General features: G+C 32.8%; 1 protein-coding gene across 7 annotated transcripts in view; it reads left to right on the top strand.

Moving 5' to 3' along the window:
• LOC134726436 (plexin-A1-like) overlaps positions 1–23,053 on the top strand; it is a 201,346-nt gene that overhangs the window by 131,486 nt on the left and 46,807 nt on the right. For all 7 annotated transcript variants that reach the window (XM_063590864.1, XM_063590856.1, XM_063590885.1 and 4 more), the window contains 9 exons: positions 883–1,034; positions 3,088–3,230; positions 5,586–5,688; positions 7,288–7,433; positions 9,431–9,625; positions 10,761–10,830; positions 17,030–17,260; positions 20,912–21,076; positions 21,395–21,620. In XM_063590864.1, the coding sequence (XP_063446934.1) occupies positions 883–1,034; positions 3,088–3,230; positions 5,586–5,688; positions 7,288–7,433; positions 9,431–9,625; positions 10,761–10,830; positions 17,030–17,260; positions 20,912–21,076; positions 21,395–21,620 (1,431 nt within the window). The remainder of the gene's footprint in view (positions 1–882; positions 1,035–3,087; positions 3,231–5,585; positions 5,689–7,287; positions 7,434–9,430; positions 9,626–10,760; positions 10,831–17,029; positions 17,261–20,911; positions 21,077–21,394; positions 21,621–23,053) is intronic.

Genomic DNA, 23,053 nt, shown 5'->3' with positions numbered 1-23,053 from the left:
GACACCGAAATTAACATTTAAAGGTCACCTTACGGCCTTCAACAATAAGCAAAAGCCAATACTGCATAGTCTGATATAAAAGGCCCCGAAATGACAATGTAAAACAATTCAAATGAGAAAACTAACCGCCTTATTTATGTACAAAAAATGAACGAAAAACAAATATCACTGAACCACTGAATTACAGGCTCCTGACTGGAATGTTCAAAATACATGTACGCTAAATGTATGTTCATAATGAAATTAATAGAAATAAAAAAATGGGAATTTTGGAAATAAAGGAGGAGGGTTAAAAAAATATTTTCCTGTCCCCAAGATACTTTTCCTGAAATTCTCAAGTCATTTAATCTTTTACAAAATTCTTCCTACAACACTTTAGATCCTTTCAAATACGCTCTGAATGCCCGCGATTTCGCGGGTGTGTTCTAGTTGCCCCTAATAATAACTGTTAATTACCTAAATCTTAAATATTTGATAAATCTTATAATTTTATAAAAGAAATATGTTTTTTTTTATCTTTATGTTAAAGTTATAGTTAATTAAGTTAAAATACAGGAAAATGTATAAAACAAGTGCTTCCCTTAATTTTGCCTCAAATTTTGTGTAGATTTATAATAATACTTTTTGTCCATTTGCACTCTACACAGAGAAAACAGATGGCACATAACATTTATATTACCAGGTCATATTTCTAATTGCTCAACTATTGCTCAACTATAAAGAAAAAATCAAAGTCGGAATGCTCAACTTTTCCTTAACTACAAAAAATTCAAAGCATTAAAAAAATATCAATTTGACAAGTTATCAAAAATTCTATCAATTTTGATTAAGACTTCCTAGCCACCTTTATCAGGTACAAAATGTTTGCATTTTATTTTATAGCCTATGATTGTAAAGATTATAAAAGTAGTTGTGGATCCTGTAAATTAAAAAAATTTCAAGGCTATCAGTGTGATTGGTGTGGTACCTGCAAATCTACAGATAGTGGTATTCCTGGAGCATGCACACAAGAATGTCCAGTCACTGTATCAAAGGTAAAGCCATGAACTAACTAAATATTAGGAACCAAGTTAAACTTTTCCACAGAGTTTCCCTTTATTGGTCAATCTATTTAAACTTCCGTTCTATTGTCCAATTCAAGAAAAACTGTCAATAGCTATATATTGTTCTCTGTGTATAGTTTATTCACTCTGACATTTGAAATTTCTTTTACTAAAATTGAGAATGGAAATGGGGAATGTGTCAAAGAGACAACAACCCGATTTATCCCGTAGTAACCTTTGGGGTTTCACAATAGCACTGGCTAAAAGTTTACCAAAATGCAGTTTGAATTTGTCTCCAACATGCATTCATGCACTGATCAACTGGTAACATATTTTAACAATTGCTTGAGTAAAAGGTTGTTAGTTTGAAGTGAGTGTTGTGAAACAAAAGGTAATACTTACCATCCACCTTCAGTTAGTTGATGTATTCATTTCAAACAAAATAATGACTTACTACAATATGAGTCACTGTCATTTAGAAGGTTTAACTTTGACATGAAAACTTATTGTATTGTACCCTCCTTTCTAAATTTCATACAATTTCTTTATAAATTCAAAATCACCAGTCATTCAGCTTCCATTTTATACCAAATAATAACCAAATCATTCTACATAGTTTGAATATAATACACCCATAAATAGGACTTACAGCATGTTGCCTTAATTGAGTCAACTTTTTAAATGGCGCTGGGTGATGATTTTCGTTGTCAGACTTTTAAGAACGTCATTATTGATGTTATGCAAGGTAAAATCAATAACATGTGTTCAAATAAAGTGTTAAACATGTACTTTTTTTGGTATGTGCTTTCTGACAAGGCCCAAATTAGTGGTGTTAGACCTTATTGGATATTAGAATGATACATTGTTGGATATTATATTTCTTGACACTTGACGTATATAGGAAGATATGGTATGAGTTCCAATGAGACAACTCTCCATCCAAGTAACAATTTATAAAAGTAAACCATTATAGGTCAAGGTTAGGCCTTCAACACGGATCCTTGGCTCAGACCAAACAGCAAGCTATAAATGGCCCCAAAAATAACTATTCAAACGGGAAAACCAATGGTATAATTTATATAAAAACGAGAAACAAGAAACACATATGAACTACATAAACAGACGACAACTACTGTACATCAGATTACATTGCTGGAAATAAATATTTTGCCACACATTTATTGCAAATCATTTTATTTTTATAAAATGCAATTTCTAAAAAGATATAGCAACAACTATCCAAACTTATCTTATTGATACACTGGTCTTTTATATAACTTGCATATGCACTGCATACAGTAATTCAGACCTGTTCATGCAGTGCTGAAAAGGGGTCACATAGATTGTATTATACCTGGATGTACTGATGCAAAGAGGATAATTGGCCAGGATACCAGGCTATAATCTATTTTTGACAGGGATTATTTGTCCCTTTGAAATATACATCTCATTTGTATTGTAGATTATATTAAAATGTATCGTAATTAAGTGCTCTCATACTGTCATTGTATATTTGTTCCACCTTACAGAAGTTTCCCTCGAACTGTTAAAGATAATATCTGTTCCTATTGGAACAAACATTCTATATCAGGGCCTTTTATAGCTGACTATGCGTTATGGGCTTTGCTCATTGTTGAAGGCCGGACGGTGAGCTATAGTTGTTAATGTTTGTTTCATTTTGGTCTTTTGTGGATAGTTGTCTCATTGGCAATCATACCACATCTTCTTTTTTATATACCCTTTATTCCATTAGTTTCAAATACTGTAACATAGGAAATAATATTACAGAAAATTCCTTTCATTTCGATCTTATGTATATTATGAATGAGCTTATATTTCCTGAAAATGTTACACCTGCAGTTTTTGATTGATTTTTATGAAATTTATGTCTTAGTTAAAAAGGTAGGTTGTAAAGAGTTTGATAATCAACACAGAACAGTTTGCATGATGAAATTACTACATAATGTGTATTTTGATTTTTTATTATAATGTTAACCACTCTTTTTAGCAGGACATTGAGTATTCACATTATAATATATTTCAGGTAAATCCAGAATCAGGTCCTAAATTTGGTGGCACTCTAGTTGATATTACAGGCAATAATATTGGTAGCCCAAATGACAACATTTCAGTTTCTATAAATGGTGCTCAGTGTTCAAATGTAACAGTGATTAAACCATTTAAAATGTAAGCAATACAACATTGTGTTTCATAGTTATCTCACTTGATTGCAGGTAACATTACATTATAATATGTAAAAAATATAGAACTCATATCATAAAAAAACTCACAAGTTTTACACATTTAGATGCTTTTAGAATGTCTGATTTCAACTAGTGAGAAATAATAAAGCAGCAGAATTTATGCTGGCATACAACAAAGTGTAGAAGCCTTTTTCATAGCCATATGTTTAACTGCAGGTCAAGTAAACTTTTCTCATCACTTGGCGTCCGGTGTCTGTCGTCGTCCGTTAACTTTTACAAAAATCTTCTCCTCTGAAACTACTTGGCCAAATTTAACCAAACTTGGCCACAATCATTATTTGGGAATCTTGTTTAAAAAATGTGTCCAATGACTGGGTCAACCAACCAAAATGGCAGCCATGGCTAAAAATAGAACATAGGGGTAAAATGCCCATTTCGGCTTTTTTCTTTGAAACCAAAGCATTTAGAGCAAATCTTACAGAGTAAAGTTGTTAATCTGATCAGGATCTCTCTATCCTTAAATTTTCAGACATTGAAATCGTACAACCCACTGTTGGGTTGCTGCCCCTAAATGAGCAATTTTAAGGAGATTTTGCAATAAATCCACAATTCCAGTTGAAAATCTCCTAACACAAAATACATAATAACTGTGAGTTCTTTTGAAAACATTACTACTCTACTTATTAACAATATATTTTAATAAAAGGCTGAAATGACATCGCAATAAAGTATAAACTACTTTAGGGAGCGGAGGGTGGGAATAAATAATTTCCCAGAAAATTTGAATGTCTGCTCAAAGCAAGCGTTGCTTTCAGAATAATTATGTGCTGGTGCCTAAAACAAAAGCCCTGTTAATTAAGCGCTGATTGGTTAATTCAAATGCAGTGTTTATTTTTAATTGGTTAATTAGGATAATCTGGAAAAGCAATTAGTAAACAAGATTTCACATGCAGCAGCAACTCGGAAACCCCCAAGCTGATTGGAACAAATATTATATGTACAGGCATTGCACAAAAACATATTGTGTATTAATAATCTATTTATACAAAATTATACAAAATTTTTCCGTTTTGGGTTATTATATTGAATATTATTATTGATACTAAGAGATAAACTGTAAACAGCAATAATGTTCAGCAAAGTAAAGATCTTACAAAAACCTTCTCCTCTGAAACTACGTAGACAAATTAAACCAAACTTTGTCATAATCATTGTAGGGTACCTAGTTTAAAATATTTGTTAGATGAACCCATGTGCCAAACAACATGGCCTATATAGCTAAAAATAGAACATAGGGGTAAAATGCAATTTTTCAGCTTACATCTCTGAAACAGACATTTAGAGCAAATTTGACACAGTAAAATCTTCTTCACTTAATCTCTAGCTAAGTGACACAGGCTCTTGAGAGCCTCTAGTTTTGTTTGTTATATTTAGAACAAGCTGTTTTATATATACTAGCTGATATTTACATAAATAAATAAATAAGCTTGCTGTAATTATAGTTTTAAGACTTGATAATGTTTGGTTGAACCTTTTGCAACATTACAAAACTGTGATTCAAAATATTTTAAAGGGTAATATACTGATATACAAGGTAGAATGGTGTAGACTGGAAAATGTGATCAAGATTTTTAAACTTAACCGTAACCCAGTTCAAACTTGTGAAATATTTTACCTTTTACTCATTTTAACACAAGAAAAAAATAATGGAATGATAGTACCAATGAAACAACTATCCAGTGAAGGTCTGGAAGGTCAATATAGCATCCTAAACACTGAGCAAAACCCACATCTTATAGTCAGCTTTAAAAAACTCCCACATGACAAAAAGTCAGACAATTCAAACTTAAAAGAACCAAATATATAATACAAAAAAAATTAATAAAAAAAGGAATATGAAAGACGTCACCAGCCAAATTACTTCAACCTCTGAATTACTTGCAATTTGGACACACATAAAGATTAAGGCAAGAGTTAAACAACTTTCTATCTAACCTTCAATGGTAGTGTATCTGCATAGCCTAAGAACAAAATATAAAAATCAGTTGGAAATGAGCTGACTCAACAAATTTACAAGACAAAACACAACTTACAAAAAGACATAATTGTATTCAGTACTTTCGGCACATATAAGGTACATTTGACATTTGGATATTAATTTAGAATGATTTTCCTTGTTTGTTATTAAGGATTGCCTGGAGAAGAAAAGTATTGAAAATTTGAAAACTACAAATAGTTCCACACAATTCAATAAATGTCGTGACAGTGCATCTTTTTTCATTTACAATTTCATAAGAATTAAAGCCTGATGATACTCTATGAAAATGTTTTTTTTTAGAATTAGATGTATAACAGGAAATGCAACTGATATCACGTCAGATTCACTGACTGTGACTGTAAATGGGGAGGATGGTTCTAAAAAGAACAAGTTTACTTATGTTGTAAGTAAAGTAACTTTAAGGATATTTTTCATGTAAATGAAACACTAATCAACAGTGGAAGGACAATACTTTCAAACTGCACACTTATTATACCCCACGCAACCAGTTGCGGAGGGTATAATGTTTTTGACCCGTCTGTCCGTCTGTCAGTCCGTCCGTCTGTCCATCCTGTTTCTTGTCATCACAACTCCACCCAAACCACACAACAGAATTTCAGGAAACCTTTTTAGATAATAAGGACAAACTATGTAGTTGTGCATATCGACGGGAAATTGCGATTCAATTTTTTTTCTAGGAGTTACGCCCCTTTGAACTTATTTACTATAATGTACTACTGCAAAAGTTTGTCATCGCAACTCCTCTAAAACCACACAACAGAATTTCACGAAACCTTTTCAGATAATAAGGACATACTATGTAGTTGTGCATATCGACGGGAAATTGCGATTCAATTTTTTTTTCTAGGAGTTACGCCCCTTTGAACTTATTTGCTTTAATGTACCACTGCAACGGTTTCTCATCGCAACTCCTCTCAAACCACACAACAGAATTTCATGAAAACTTTTCAGATAATAAGGACATACTATGTAGTTGTGCATATCGACGGGAAATTGCGATTAAATTTGTTTTCTAGGAGTTACGCCCCTTTGAACTTATTTACTATAATGTACTACTGCAACAGTTTGTCATCGCAACTCCTCTCAAATCACACAACAGAATTTCAGGAAACCCTTTTCAGATAATAAGGACATACTATGTAGTTGTGCATATCGACGGGAAATTGCGATTCAGGTTTTTTTCTAGGAGTTACACCCCTTTGAACTTATTTACTTTAATGTTCTACTGCAAAAGTTTGTCATCACAACTCCTCTCAAACCAAAATGTGAAAAATCAATATGAGTACAACTTGTAACGTCATAATGAAACGCAGGAACGTAAAATTTTCAACAAAATGGTTTATATCCTAGCTAGTCAATGTATTAGCTGTAATTTATCGTGATATTGGTCGATAAATCTGAATTTGAAATTTACGCTAAAAAAGGGGGCCATTTTAGGACCTTATCGAACATACTCCTTTATATACTAAGCAGTATTTGGTGTGTTGAATGAGAGTGAGTTTTACATGTCCATAGTCAAGTGCTTATCTCATTTTAATGTTTCATCAGTCCATATTTAGGTTTTATAGTTAGGTCTGTTTCTCAGATACTATGCATGCATGCGATAGGTCAACTGTATTTGGTATGGTAAATGGAAATCTAACTTTGACCTCATTTCATTGTTCAATCACTTCATTGGTCAATGTTATTGAGTTCAATTGGATTTGCTTTTTGTTCTCAGATTTGATAGATTCATGTACTATGACAATTTTGTTAGGTGTATGTAGGTGTACATGTATTCTACACACAACATACAGATACATATAATAATGAGTTTATGCATGCTCTATTGATTACATAATTATTTAAAATTTTTGATAATTTGGATACATGTTTTAGTATGTTATAAATTAAACATGAGAATTTGGGTCAAATCAGTATAACTATGATATTATAAATTTATATACCTTAATTGATGAATAACTTTTTTGTTTTTTAACAGGATCAACATAAATTATATGGTTTTGCACCTAACAAAAGTATAATAGCTGGCGGTAAAAAGATTCAGATTTTCGGAAGTAATATTGTCTTCCCTGGAAGTGATTATGAAATACATTTTTGTAATGATTCAGACTGTATTGCATGCAGGTATTATACAATAGGCAGAATCATTTCTTAATACAAAAATTATTATTAGTATAGCTAAAGACAATCCATAATGACTAAAGCACAAAGAATGCAAACATAACAGGTGTCTGTACAGCAGGGCTGTTCAAAAGAACTTTAGCCAGTGAGAACATTTTTGTCTAATCTCAATTTTTAATACTTTAAGACTAAGTAATAAAATGCAATTAAAGTAATCAGTAAGGTATGCAATTAAAAATAACTTTTCAAATTAGTGTATGATAAGAATGTAATAGTGACTTAATTTCTAATAATCTATGAATTTAAATAATAAATAAATCAATGGAAGTTTTAGGATTTTTTCCACACAAGAAACTACACATGCAAAAGTTCAAGGCATCAAGGAATAGTCTCAGTTCTTATCTTTCTGATAGTGTTCTGCCAAAAATTGAAAGGATGAATTATAACATGCTTTAATAAGTACCAGCTTGATTGCAGCATTTCAATAAAATTAACCGTACCAATTTTCTTGCACCAGATTCGCATTTCGACAATTTATGTCTCTTCAGTGATGCTCGTGGCCAAAATATTTGAAATCCAAAGCTTAAATAAAAGATGAAGAGCTATACTGAGATAGTTAGGCATCAAATAGCCTTGCACTATGCCTGACGCTCCAGACCTTTCAACTACCTAGGCTCTCTCTCTCTATCTATATATATAGACCAGTATGACCTTCCAAATACTATTTCAATCCCTAACATCACTGAAGAGACATTAATTGTCGAAATTCAGATATGGTGTACAAATTTTTGCATTTCATGTTTGTGGTATAACATCTTTGCGGCAGGTTTATTGTTTTCTGTTTAATATTAAGATCCATTTTGTGATCAATTTATTTGGCAATTGCCAATGGCAGTTAGCAGGGTTTAAGAACACCTTTTAGTCAAATATATTTTGTTAAGTCAATTTTTTTGACTGGGAACTCACTTTTGTCCAATGACTGTAGATAAAGAAAATTGTAAGTAGCAAGAATGTTCAGTAAAATTAAGATCTACAAACACATCACCATCACCAAAACACAATTTTGACATGATTCCATCTGTGTCCTTTGTTTAACATGCACATAGACAAAGATGAGCAATCTAGTTTACATTGGCAAATGGCTTTTTTAAAGAAATTAATGTAAAACATGTAAGAAACAATCTTTTCTACACGTTCACAATTTGTTTTGATCTGCCGTTATCGACGTCTTGACAACGCCTATTGTTGTATGACATCAGAGAGTGAAATAACCATGTTTATTTCACATGTAAAATTATCGGTTTTTATTTAACTCGAAAATCAATGTAATTCATTGCAACCAATGTAATGATATACAATTATGGCCCTCTAGAGAAAGAAAAAAATTGACAACACGAGAAGGTTATTTTATTGAGGGCGCAGTCCGAAGTGAAATAACTTTTAAGGGTTGACAATTTTGGATATTCATCAATTCTAAGGGGCCGCAATTGTTTTATTATACCGAAGTAACAGCTTACTATGTTCTTTACATAACAAACACAAGCTGATGTCTGAAAATAAATTTGTGTTCTAGAATTTCTCGAATGTAAAACAAAGGTAAAATCTTTTTGTAAAATATTGACTACCCTGAAAAGGACTGTTTATAAGAGATATAATAGGCTGCTGGCACTTTATTCATGTCCAAAGCCTTATTTCCTCTTCTCTCGATGGGCTTCCAGTGTAATATGAACGCTGCCATATTGTTTATTTACGTCTGTGACGTCATTTTCATGGGATATAACTCAAGTGCAAATCTAGACACTCAAAAGGTTATTTGCTGGTGAATAATAGGGTTATTTACCGCTGGTGGTAATTGTAAGGGTTATTTGTCCTTCCTTGCAATTAAATGAAAATTAACTGAATTATTCCATGTCACGTGATAATGTGTTACCAAATAGAACTGTTTGTAATATATGTAAGGTATAATAATAATATTTAACAAATGAATTTATTTTTTGAAGATCAAACAAAGCTAATAAGTTTAAAGGAAACAATTTAATTTGTCGAATAGAAAAGTCAACAGGACTATCAACATTGACATATGTAAAGGTCATCATTGATAAGCACACAACATTGGAATGGAAGGGAGAGTTCAAGATTGTGGGCAATCCAAAACTACAAGAAAGTGATGCAGCCAGTGCTACTGTATTTAAAAGGTATTTTTGTGTTTATATTTTTACTTTCTTTCAGATTATTTGAATATGATATCTGGTTTCACATAAATGGTTTCAGAGGGGGCATTAAGTGTTGGTCCTGACTGTACAAACATTCCCAAAATTGGTTTCTTTTCTCCTAATTTCAGTTTGCCTCAATCAAATGTTTTAAAGTGTACACCTATGTCACAATCTAATAGAATTTGGAGATTTAGCTCACAAAATATTTATATTTGTATAAAGTAACATTCGTTTATAGTGGAAAATTGTTTAAACGTTAAATAAGCTACAATTAAAAATTGCTTGCTAGTCCCTCTCTGTGATTGATATTAGTTATCTCTGGTAAATTTCCCAATCAATCTTTCATGAAAGGGAGATAAATAATTCGTCTTTCATTTATAGTCCTATTCAAAAATGTTGAACAGTTCTTTAAATTGGTATGTAATCATTTGAAACATTTCAAATTTATGAAATTATATTTGTACATCAATGTTTTTGATACACCCATAACAAAAACTGAAATATATTGAATTGATACTTTTTGTAAGTATTAAAAATTATATCAGAAACCTATTCTTAATTCTTAAATAATGAACCTGTTAAATGGAGACAATACTGGCATATCTTTTTTTCGAATCGGCACATAATACAAAGGAATGTCATTCTTGCATACAAATGGCACATCAATATTATTAATTAACTGTGCATTCGTGCTCCACCTTCAATGAAGATTCTAAATTATAAATAAAACCAAAAGTTGATAATCTATAGGATGCGAAGACTAATGAAAGCTAACCCACTGTAAACAATATTTCATTGAAATTTTTTAAAACTTCCTCAGAAAAATGCTCAAGTCACTTGACTTTCATAGCTCATAATTAACGTTTTACACAATATTTTAATAAAGTAGTATAAGATTATTTGCTTCTCAAAGTGTAAGACGCAATAAAAATAGTATGTTTGCATCACCTTACCCAAATACAGATTTAATTAAGTTTTGAATATTTCGACATTAGTTGTTTATTTTTAAAAATACCAGTTTGTAACAAATCACATGTACAAGTTAAGATCCGACTTAATACAGATATTCCAATATCGTTAGGTAAATTTGCTAATTTATGATTAAATAAAATTTTAGTGGTGGATCAAAGATTACCATACCAGGTAGTGGATTCAGTAATGTGGGGGAAGTATCAATTGAAGGCGTGGTAAGTGAATATTTTATGTCAAAGCATAACCATATATATTGCATCTTCTTTTCATTATTTAACTTATTTGTCATAAACGGTCTAATCTACATTAAAAGACTGTTGCACACACAGATAAACATCTTTGAAGATGTTATATTATTAACAATGAGACAACTATCAACCACAAACCAATGGACCTTGATATAAGTTGTTCCCCTAGCTTAAACGTAATTTCGATAGTATTGTAACAAAGCGCCGCCACAGGCCGAGTAATTGTGGAAGGGTCTGTTGACAAGTTTTGGGGCTCTCGTCAGGAATATTCTGCATCTTGGGGGTTTTCCTTTGTCTACCTCTAAAGACGAATGGATGCCAGGCAATGCACTCATATTACTCAGTCCATAAACGATAAGTTCGAACGTATATTAAATTTATTATTACATGTTCATATATCATATATATACACGGACAAATGCAGACATGCAGACACTTAATCGGTAATCAGTTTTCGGGTCATTTAGGTCACTCAGTGTGGTGGGGGATAACTGCCGCTATATTTACATTTCCTTAAAAATTACTTCATCTCATATTATTAAAGCATATTAACCTGCTTGTCTTTTCTGTTGGGCTAGGTCTGGTAAAGATAAGCTTTCAGGTTATTACTTAAGCTTCTAGTTAGTAGCTAACAAGTTATCCGCCATTTCACTGAGTGGAACCTTATTTATATACTTTTGAGATCCCTGAAAGCCAATCGAAAATAAGGGATCTAGCAAGGAATCCCTGAGGGCCAATGAGAACCCTGTCAGGACTGACAGGAAAATGTCCGATAAAATAGGGGCTTGACAGGAAAACCTGCACATTTAAAAGTCACATGTAAAATGGACAGTAAATTGCCTGTTCTTTAATTATTATACAAATGGGCCAAAGTCCTAACTCTTCCTTTATTTAAATTTAGCAAAAGAAGCTTAAAACTTCGTAACATAACTAGTTTCCAATTTCGAGCCGTGCGTAGGACTAGCAGACGCCGTGAGTACTGATACTAATTCCAGCAGTAAACTGGTTACAATATAATCCCTAAGAAACTAATCTTTAACAGATATAAATAATGGAACCTTAATAAAACTATTAAGGTGATGACTTATTTGTTACTCTTATAGAATACTTAAGAGATTTTTAGATATATAATGACAACGACAAAATTATTTCCTACTGCGGTCAAATGACCTGTAAAATGGCTCTTCACGGAGAAACAACAAACATGGTTTGGACCAATATTAAAACTTAAACATTTCCTTACTGAGACACTTTCAGGACTTATAATGGGTTGAAATATATATATGTATATGCATATGCATATTTGTGCGAGGCACCTTACAATCTATGAAACATATGTTATACAGTAAAACGAGTTTGGTAAACAAGTGGAAGGGGCACTTGCCAAACAAAATGCATAAAGTTAAAAAGTTGCAAATATAACAGTATGTCCAATTCAAATAAATGTTCATAAAGTCAATAATATTTCTGTTGCAGGCCATCATCCAATAAAGTTTTCATTCATCTGTAGTTGACTTATTTCTTCTGTTGGCATAGTAAATTCCAGGTTGTAAATAAATATTAAATGTTATGTTTTTCCAGTTGTTACAGTATAATGGAAGGTGAAATTTAAATTACAATTTTTTTTTAAATTGTTAACTGAGAAAATGGACCATGAATGAGTGAGGCGTAAGGGACAAAAACGAAAGAAAACCATAGAAATGATATGATTCAATTCTGATACATTTAGTTCCTAACACTGCATTGAGTGTGATACAACATTTCTCTAATTCTATGGAAATTTATCCCTTTCCAAACGCATTGTATAAAAAAATTTAATCAACGTGTGGTTCCTGGTGATCTCAAACGATCATTGGATGGTTTTAAGGGTCATGACCTTTTTAGCTAACTGGATGAATCAAAATTTGATAACAGGTGTTAATGAAATTGACAAGTTACGATGATCTGAATTGTAAATCGATAAATGTCGTCTACGGATTAGAGTGCAACCTTTGCGGCTTGGTATACTTCGGTGAAACGAAAGGAAGGCTAAACAAACGTATGTGCGGTCATAGATCAGACATTAACCTCAATGCTAACGACATTCTATACCAGCATTTCAATCAGCCTGATCATTCCATCGTTTCTATGACAGTTCGAATTATTGAAAAAATATACCATAGCTCGAACAATCCTAATCTTTCACTGACTCTCCGTAGACAAAAAGAAGACTACTAGATTAGACAAATGGGAACTGCAACACCGTATGGCTGCAATGACAAAATTGATGGTATAGGTATTCTATCTAGTCCTTCGTGTAACTCGGTGAATGTGATGAATATTTTCAACTCGACTCCTCGACGTAGACGTAGTCATGGCCATCGTCATTATACATCACCCTCTGTGCATGATGTCTCTATTAATGACTTGCTGCCATGCATACAAAAAACGTTAGGTATTAATCACATTCGCACGAAACTTTATTCATTACCCCTTTCAAAACTTCATTCTCTGTTCAATTTATGTTTGGAATCCACTGTTACAAACCCTCATTCAAACCAATACAAACTACAAGCTATAATTTCGGATATTGCTAGTCACAGACTTTTCAAGCCAGTTCGCATTGGAAAAGATGAAAAAGAGAAAAGATCTTTTCTAAATCCTTCCTTTGCCAACAAAGGTCTCGATGGCGTCAACCTAGGCAATATCCTTCATCATAAATTAGTTCAATCGAAAATACCTCCTTATTTCAAAGACCAGTCTGTACCAATAATTTCTTATACCTATACCAAACCTATTGCAACTAAAATTTTCAATTACAAACGCGTTTTGCAGGATCTCGATATTGACGACTTCAACTCTAAACCTCCTGATTGCACTTGTGCTAGTTCCCAATTCACATATAATCCTGCTGGCCACGTTATTACCGGTGACCTTAACATTGTTAATAACACTTCTCTACGAAACGTGTTATCGAAAGGTCCGAAATATCGTGAGCCTAAATCCATCAATTGGAAACACAACTTTAAAATTTTGATGGATTCAGTCGAGGATTATGCCAGTCAATGGGCTTAGCGCGAGAAGGAAGATGTAGACACTCTATCCGAATGGATTAAGGCAGTGAGGTCGTTAATACAAATCAGAATTAAGAAACTGAATGGGTCCATCAATGCCCATGCTACGTCAATCTTCAAAGATCCAAATGTTGCTAAACACCTATTTGACCTCCATGATGAATATGTTGTTGTCCCCGCAGACAAAGCCCCAAATAACATCGTTTTTATCTGTAAAAGTCATTACATTAATTGCTTAATAAACGAATTAGGTATAGACAATTCACTTGGAAACCCAACATATACCCTCACGACACTTACCAAAGAGGAAATCCTGGATAATCATAGGTCTGTTCTTTGTTCCTTTGGTATTTCAACCAAAGATGAAGAACTGGATCTTCCATCACTGTATTGGATACCTAAACTACATAAGTGTCCTTACAAACAATGGTATATTGCTGGGTCTTCCAAGTGCTCCACGAAACCCCTTTCTTAATTATTAACATCCATTTTATCAGCAATCAAAGACAGGCTTCAAAGTTATTGTGAAACTGCCTATTCTAGAGGTGGCGTGAATCAGATGTGGATACTTAAAAATTCCAAAGATCTTTTAGAGTACATACAATCTAATTCTCTTTCATCTTGTAACAGTATTAAAACATTTGACTTTTCTACTCTTTACACAAGTATTCCACATTCCAAACTAAAAGACAAATTAAAAGAGTTGGTATTACTTTGCTTCATAAAAAAGAATGGCCAACGTAGATACAAGTATCTTGTCTTAGGGAGGGATAAATCATACTTTGTAAAGAATCATTCTGATTCAAACAAAAAATTCTCTGAAACAGATATTATCAAGATGCTTGATTTCTTGATTGACAACATAATTGTTACGTTCGGAGGACGTGTTTTTCAACAGACTGTCGGCATCCCAATGGGAACAAACTGTGCCCCTCTACTTGCTGACTTGTTTCTTTATTATTATGAGGCTGACTTCATGCAGGAACTTCTTAGGAAGAAAGATAAGAAGTTAGCAATATTCTTGAACTCTACTTTCCGCTATATAGATGACGTTCTTTCACTAAACAATTCAAAATTTGGTGACTATGTGGATCGCATCTATCCCATCGAATTGGAGATAAAGGATACTACAGATACAGTTAAGTCGGCTTCATATCTTGACTTACATCTAGAAATTGACAATGAGGGTCGGTTGAAGACAAAACTTTACGACAAAAGAGATGATTTCAGCTTTCCAATTGTGAACTTTCCATTTCTAAGTAGCAACATTCCAGCAGCACCTGCATACGGGGTATATATCTCCCAATTGATACGATATTCCCGTGCTTGCATTTCCTATCACGATTTTCTTGATAGAGGGTTACTGCTCACAAGGAAGCTATTAAACCAAGAGTTCCAAATGGTGAAGTTGAAATCATCCCTTCGTAAATTTTACGGACGCCATCACGAGTTGGTTGACCGTTATGGAATAACCGTTTCACAAATGATATCGGATATGTTCCTTACGTCATAACTACAATCCCCTTCCCTTTCATGAATTTGACCTACCGAATTAGACTATTTACCGGATTTGTAATCACATAAGCAACACGACGGGTGCTGTATGTGGAGCAGGATCTGCTTACCCTTCCGGAGCACCTGAGAGCACCCCTAGTTTTTAGTGGGGTTCGTGTTGTTTATTCTTTAGTTTTCTATGTTGTGTCATGTGTACTATTGTTTTTCTGTTTGTCTTTTTCATTTTTAGCCATGGCGTTGTCAGTTTGTTTTAGATTTACGAGTTTGACTGTCCCTTTGGTATCTTTTGTCCCTCTTTTTGTGCTATGTGAAAGGCTCTCGAAGGGGATTTTGGGTTAACAAAAAAAGAAAACGTCTTTTAAATCATTAGAGAAACAGATTATTACATATAGTTACTTGTGGATTATCAGATTTATCCAATCTCGATAGTTAAATTATAGATTTTAAAGTCCTTGCCGAGGCGGCTCAGACTTTAAAATTGATAATTTAACTATCTTGATTGGATAAATCCAATAATCCACTGGTATCAATGTAAGAATCTATATTTATCAACTCGAGACAGTAAATTTAAAAAAAATATTAAACTGCTCAACAAGTATTTAAAACGCTGAGTGTGCCTCATTTTGAAATTTGAAAATTTAACTGTTGAGAGTGGATAAAATTCATATCACACTAGATTTTGTGGGAATCTTTCTCTAATGATTTTAGACAGTTTGCAGACAATCTGAATATTTCTTTTTGAACAACCTACAAAAATATGTGTTCTTTCTATGTGTTGCAATAGGCATGGTTGCCTTTTTTCATGACATCACAATAGGAATTTCAGAGGAAAGAAAGAAAATTTGATGTAATAATCGAATTTTGACCAATGTAGAACTGAGATCTAAAGAAATCACATATTGATTAAATAAAAATAATAAAATGGTCAGGAAAAGGATACATTAAATTAGAAATAGAGAAAAGTGCATACCAAATAGCAATGACTTACCATGGTGTAGTGGTTAGTGCATCGGACTACTATCACAAAGGTTCCTGGTTCGATTCCCGTTTGGGATGAAAATTTCAGAAACTAAATTTTCGGCTCTCCCTCGACACCATTTGCGAGTATGGTCTTGAGAAAACGATGATAGTCCGTCGGACGGGGACGATAAATGGCTGACCCGTGTTAAGAGAGAGCCATATCTCTTGCACGTTAAAGACACCCTTGTAGATTTCGAAAAAGAGTAGGCTAATGCCGCTACAAGGCAGCACTCGCACCCACAAAGTGGAAAGGGATTAATATAAGTTGTAAAACTTGTTTCCCAATCCACTATAAATAAATATGTTTAAACTAAACTAATGACTTACCATAAATGGTTCTTTTAATATCAAACTTAAAAGGTAAAGTATGCATGTTTCAAAGTCAATTAATATTCAAGCTCAAAGGCTTTGTCCATAAAAAATTCCTTGGAAATTTAGTCATAGCAGGGCTTATACAACTGCATACCAAACTTAATTTTGATATTGATATGTATAAGTTGCCCTTGTCTTTTCATGAATTTGTATCTGACAAATAAATTCTTAATGTGACATGATCATGCATTCAAAGTATTTTACAGGAAAAACTATGCACCATTAAATCTGATGAGAAGGTTGAATGTGATGCTCCGCCATATGTTAAATCAGACTTTGGTAGAAAGAAAAGAGCCACTGGTCAAAAGGTGAACATCCATTTCGATGGTTATATGTCTTCCTATACGGTCTACTATGCAGAAAATCCAGAATTTGACAAATTGACCAATGTTGTAGAATATGAAGATGGGGAAGAAGGAGTACCAATTATGATAAAGGTATTTTATGATAATCATAACAAAGTTACACAATTAACAGGCTATTATTTGAACTTGGAATTATTTTTAATTATGAAATTTGCAAAATTTCCTATGCTTGAAACTTTTAATAAAATTCCATGTTAATTTGGTAGGGGTTTGGACGAAACCCCTTCCCCCCCCCCCCCCTTTAAAACAAATAACCACTGTTAAAGTCAATGTTCTGTTCGAATTGTGACTGTAAAAGTCGAGTTTGTGAGTCCAACAAACCCCCCTTGGAAATGCCTGGCTACAGGCCTGCCAAAATACTTGCCGTACAATTTATTTTGTATAGATGTACTATCTTCTTTGTGATAGAAAGTGTTGTGCGCAGAACAGAACATTAAAGTGCAGAATAAATTTGGACTTTATTAACAAAAATTAAGCACAAGATATTATGCATATTCCATAATTAAAAATAATTCCAAGTTCAAATAATAGCCTGTTATATTGTTAAATATAAATTTTATTTGCAATAATAAAACAAAAGACATAGAAATTTATTTCAAGAATTTGAATTTTCTGTCCTTCATGGAAGGGGCATTATAATTGTTGCACTTGATCATCCATCCTGTACAATCCATAAGTCTTAAAAAAAATAGTTTTGGTTCTGAACATGATGTTGGAAACTTATGCACAATACTTTTTACCACAAAACACAGATAATTGTTGAAATTGGGTGGTGTCACTTTTACCATTGATGAGTAAATGCCCCTTTTCTAAACCTAAAAATTGATGAACTTTTAGCTCACTTTTTCAAAGGAAATATAAGCTTTTGCCATCACTTTGAGTCAGTTGTCGCTATCCAGTGGAAACTATTTCAAACATCTTCTCTGAAACTTTTGAATCAATTTCAACAAAACTTAAGCTGAATGATCCTAAGAGTATCTAGAATAAAGTTTCTGTTTTATTTTCTGTCTCGTCAAAAAACATGACGACCATGGCTAAAAGATATAATCCAGGGTTGAAAGGCATTTTTAGGCTTGTTATCTCAAAAACTAAAGCATTTAGAGCAAATCTGAATGGGTATTATTGTTCATTATTTTAAGTTTTATCAGTTCTGAAATTTTCAGATGAATCTGACAACTCATTGTTGAGATGCTGTCACTAAATTGGTTATTTTAAGGAAATTTTGTTGTTGATATTTTTCTTGAATATTATTATAGATAAAAATAAACTGAATTGTTGTACATTGTCACATCGGGGTCTTTTATAGCTGACTATGTGGTATGAGCTTTGCTCATTGTTGAAGGCTGTACGGTGACTTATAGTTGTTAATGTCTGTGTCATTAAGGTCTCTTGTGGTCAGTTGTCTCATTGGCAATCATACCACATCTTCTTTTTAGCTCACCGGGCAGGAAGGGCCAAGTGAGCTTTTCTCATCACTTGGCGTCCGTCGTCTGTCGTCCGTCGTTAACTTTTACAAAAATCTTCTCCTCTGAAACTACTGGGCCAAATTAAATTAAACTTGGCCACAATCATTAATGATGTATCTAGTTTAAAATTTGTGTTTTTTGACCCGGCCAACCAACCAAGATGGCCGCCATGGCCAAAAATAGAGCATAGGGGTAAAGTGCAGTTTTTGGCTTATAACTCAAAAACCAAAGCATTTAGAGCAAATCTGACAAGGGGTAAAATTGTTTATCAGGTCAAGATCTATCTGTCCTGAAATTTTCAGATGGATCAGACAACCCATTGTTGGGTTGCTGTCCCTAAATTGATAATTTAAAGGAAATTTTACTGTTTTTGGTTATTATCTTGAATATAATTATAGATGGAGATAAACTGTAAACAGCAATAATGTTCAACAAAGTAAGATTTACAAATAAGTCAGCATGACCAAAATGGTCAGTTGACCCCTTTAGGAGTTATTGCCCTTTATAGTAAATTTTTAACCATTTTTCGTAAATCTCCATGATCTTTTACAAAAATCTTCTCCTCTGAAACTACTGGGCCAAATTAATCTAAACTTGGCCACAATCCTAATTGATGTATCTAGATTACAATTTGTGTTTTTTGACCCAGCCAACCAAACAAGATGGCCGCCAGGGCTAAAAATAGAACATGAAGGTTAAATGCAGTTTTTGGTTATTACTCAAAAATCAAAGCATTTAGAGCAAATCTGACAAGGAAAAATTGTTTATCTGGTCAAGTTCTATCTGCCCTGAAATTTTAAGATGAATGGGACAACCCGTTGTTGGGTTGCTGCCCCTGAATTGGTAATTTTAAGGAAATTTTGCTGTTATTGGATATTATCTTGAATATTATTATGGATAGAGATAAACTGTTAACAGCAAAAATGTTCAGCAAAGTAAGATTTACAAATAACTCAACAGGAAAAAAATTGTCATTTGACCCCTTTAGGAGTTATTGCCCTTTATAGTAAATTTTTAACAATTTTTCGTAAATCTTGGTAAACTTTTACAAAAATCTTCTCCTCTGAAACTACAGGGCCAAATTTTACCAAACATAGCCAGAATTATTATTAGGCTATCTAGTTTAAAAATTGTGTTTGTGACCGGGCAAACCAACCAAGATGGCCGCTACGGCTAAAAATAGAACATAGGGGTAAAATGCAGTTTTTTACTTATTACTCAAAAACCAAAGCATTTAGAGCAAATCTGACAAAGGGTTAAATTGTTTATCTGGTCAAGATCTATCTGCCCTGAAATTTTTAGATGAATCAAACAACTTGTTGTTAGGTTGCTGCCCCTAAATTGGTAATTTTAAGGACATTTGGCTGTTTTGGGTTATCTTGAATATTATTATAGATAGAGATAAACAACTGTAAACTGCAATAATGTACAGCAATTTAAGACTCAAAAATAAGTCAAAATGACCAAAATTGTCAATTGACCCCCTAAGAAGTTATTGTCCTTTATAATCAATTTTTAACAATTTTCATAAAATTTGTAAATTTTTACTAACATTTTCCACTGAAACTACACGGACAAGTTCATTATAGATAGAGATAATTGTAAGCAGCAAGAATGTTCAGTAAAGGAAGATGTACAAACACATCACAATCACCTAAACACAATTTTGTCATGAACTATCTGCTTCCTTTGTTTAATTCACATATGCCAAGGTGAGCGACACAGGCTCTTTAGAGCCTCTAGTTTATATGTAAACAGCAAAAATGTTCAGCAAAGTAAGATCTACAATTAAGTTTATGTGGCAAAAATGGTCAATTTATTTATTGCCCTTGAAGGACAATTTTACACAATTTGTTTATTATGTTTTCTTCAAAAAATCTTCTCCTGAAACTACAAAACCAAATTAGAACCAGATTTTAGGGCATATGATACAGAAGCAGGGGCAGATAATAACGTTTTCAAAACTTTTTGTGTTGTTTTGCGACCTTGTTGATCTGAGGGTTGAAATTCCTAGACACTCATTTAAGAAATAGATATTTCCTAGACACAAACTGATAAGAGACCATATGAACTGGGACATTACCAGTAATTTGAATGTAATTCATTTGTGTGTAACAAAAGCAGGATACCAGGAAACTATATATGTATACAATACGTATGTTGCATCCAGTTATTTGTACACTTGTATTTGTATACTGAAAAGCTTGATTAGAGAATAAGATATACTGTAACTCATCAAGCTCTTATATTTTTTCAGGGCAGAAGCTTACTAGAAGGTGCACTTCAGAGTGATTATACAGTAAAGATAGGACTTGATGGCACTTGTCTCATACAACAGATATCTAATTGGAATATAACATGTCTTCCACCAAAAAGTAAACCACGTACAAATCACAGTGATGAAACTATAGTGTTTGTTGTGGTTAGTAATTTCCTTTTTTTAGAAATATTCAAAATATTAAATACAATGGTTAAGGTTGTGTTTATATAACATCTTATGCAATTTTCATGAATTTTTGTATTGATAGAGTAATAAAATTAATTTCTCTTTTGAATACCAAGTTTGCAGTCAAAAATTATTTAAAATCTACATTGATAACTGTTCATTATTTAGAGAGGAGTCAGTTATAAATAAATTGAGTTTAGAAATTATTGACTACTTGAAGTGGACTGTGCAGTTGCCTGATTTCTGTGGGTGCATTTAAGGCCATTTAAAAAAAAAAATGTACTTTACTTATAGGTGGAGGTTGGAAATATTCAGGATAATTTGGGAAATATTAGATACATTACAGCCTTACCAATATTGCCAATATTGATAGGAGTTTTAGGTACAGCTCTCCTTGTATCTGTTGCTGTAGTTATAACAGTAGTATTAGCATCAAAACGCAAGAGGAAGGGAGCAGAAAAAAAATTCCAGATGGAGTTACTGGTGCTTGAGGATAAAATCAGAGAAACTAGTAGAGAAGGTATGAAGGTCAATATATAAATAAATATGATACTCATTGGTTCAGGGAAGTTAAATTTAAAGATGCAAGGCTTACCATGCAGGCATTCTTAAATTTGAAGTTTTTACTATCTTATGTTTGAGAATATGGTAGAATCTTTTTCTCTTATGGTTTAATATTAAACATGGAACCTAACCTTCCTACAGGATATAATTGGACTTTACTGGAAATATACTAAATCAACATGTTGTTACTCAAAATTTATCAAACTAAAGTCATCAGAACCATGTCATATACAGCCCGTAACAAAGAAGTGATTGAATTGATGTTTCTTTACCGTCAAAATTAGCTACGTTATCGACAAACTTAATTGAGTAGTGACCGAACTATTGGTACTTTAACGTTAAAAAGATTAACAATGCTGACAAACTCTCATGTGTCAATTATCAAGTTTAATACCGATAATATTGAAAATAATTTTCTAATAATATGAAACAAAATATGTCCATGCACCATTTCGATTGGGCGAAAAGTAGTCATTTCTTCAAAGTCAGAACAGAAAATATCTGTACTTTATCAAAAACATGTACATGTTAATATTTACTTAATATTAAATAGGTAAAAATTATTGCTGAAAGCCTGTTCAGTGTTTCTTTCATGTGTATGATTATATAATTTTTCACATGTCTGAACTCATTGACAATAATGTTAGGTACTCTATTAGAAAAAAATGGATTTCTAGTTCGGGTTTGAAAAAGAAATATCGCCTTAAGTTTCCTTGAGCCTGTTTTGTACATTTAGTTAAACAGATATGATCCAATGAACATTTTCACATGGAACCTTCTGTAAATAGGAAAAATGAAAAGATATGGGGTAATTTACAGAGAGACCTCACTCCATTCATGAGAAAAACCGAGGGAATTTAAAAATCTAGAGGTCTCCACAAGGCTTTCAACAAGGGTGAAATCTCACTCCTTCTGTAAAGCTCTAAATCTCCCCAACGTGTACACACCTTTGGTCATCAAGAGATTCTGGTTTCTCTTTTTGTGTGTCATAAACATTTGATTCCGATTTGAATTTAATTTACCAAAACATTTCCGTACATTAAATTTTAGGACGGTCAGAACATTTTAAGGACGCAACAGATTCAGCTTCCTGTACATGTTCATGAAGTTCTAAATTTTGAATGTTGATTTCTTTAAAAAACACCATTTTTTTACAATAAAAAATCTCAAAATGTCCGTTAACAATGAAAAAGGTTTGACCATGAAAAACCACATATCTAATAAAAGCAGTCGTTTAATTGATTATAAGAAAATTTCAGTATATCACGTCAAATTTCTTTAATTTTAGAGTTTTCCTTTACATTTAGTTTCAAATGTAGCTCCATGTCTGATGGTGAAATAAAAATGAAAGTGGTGAATTAGTTTCCATAAATGATGAATCGGGCCAAG

This window comes from Mytilus trossulus, chromosome 1 (assembly GCF_036588685.1).
Source record: "Mytilus trossulus isolate FHL-02 chromosome 1, PNRI_Mtr1.1.1.hap1, whole genome shotgun sequence".
NCBI classification, from domain to species: Eukaryota; Metazoa; Mollusca; class Bivalvia; order Mytilida; family Mytilidae; genus Mytilus; species Mytilus trossulus.
Note: the sequence above shows the minus strand (reverse complement) of the source record. Positions and strands in the feature narration are given on the sequence as shown.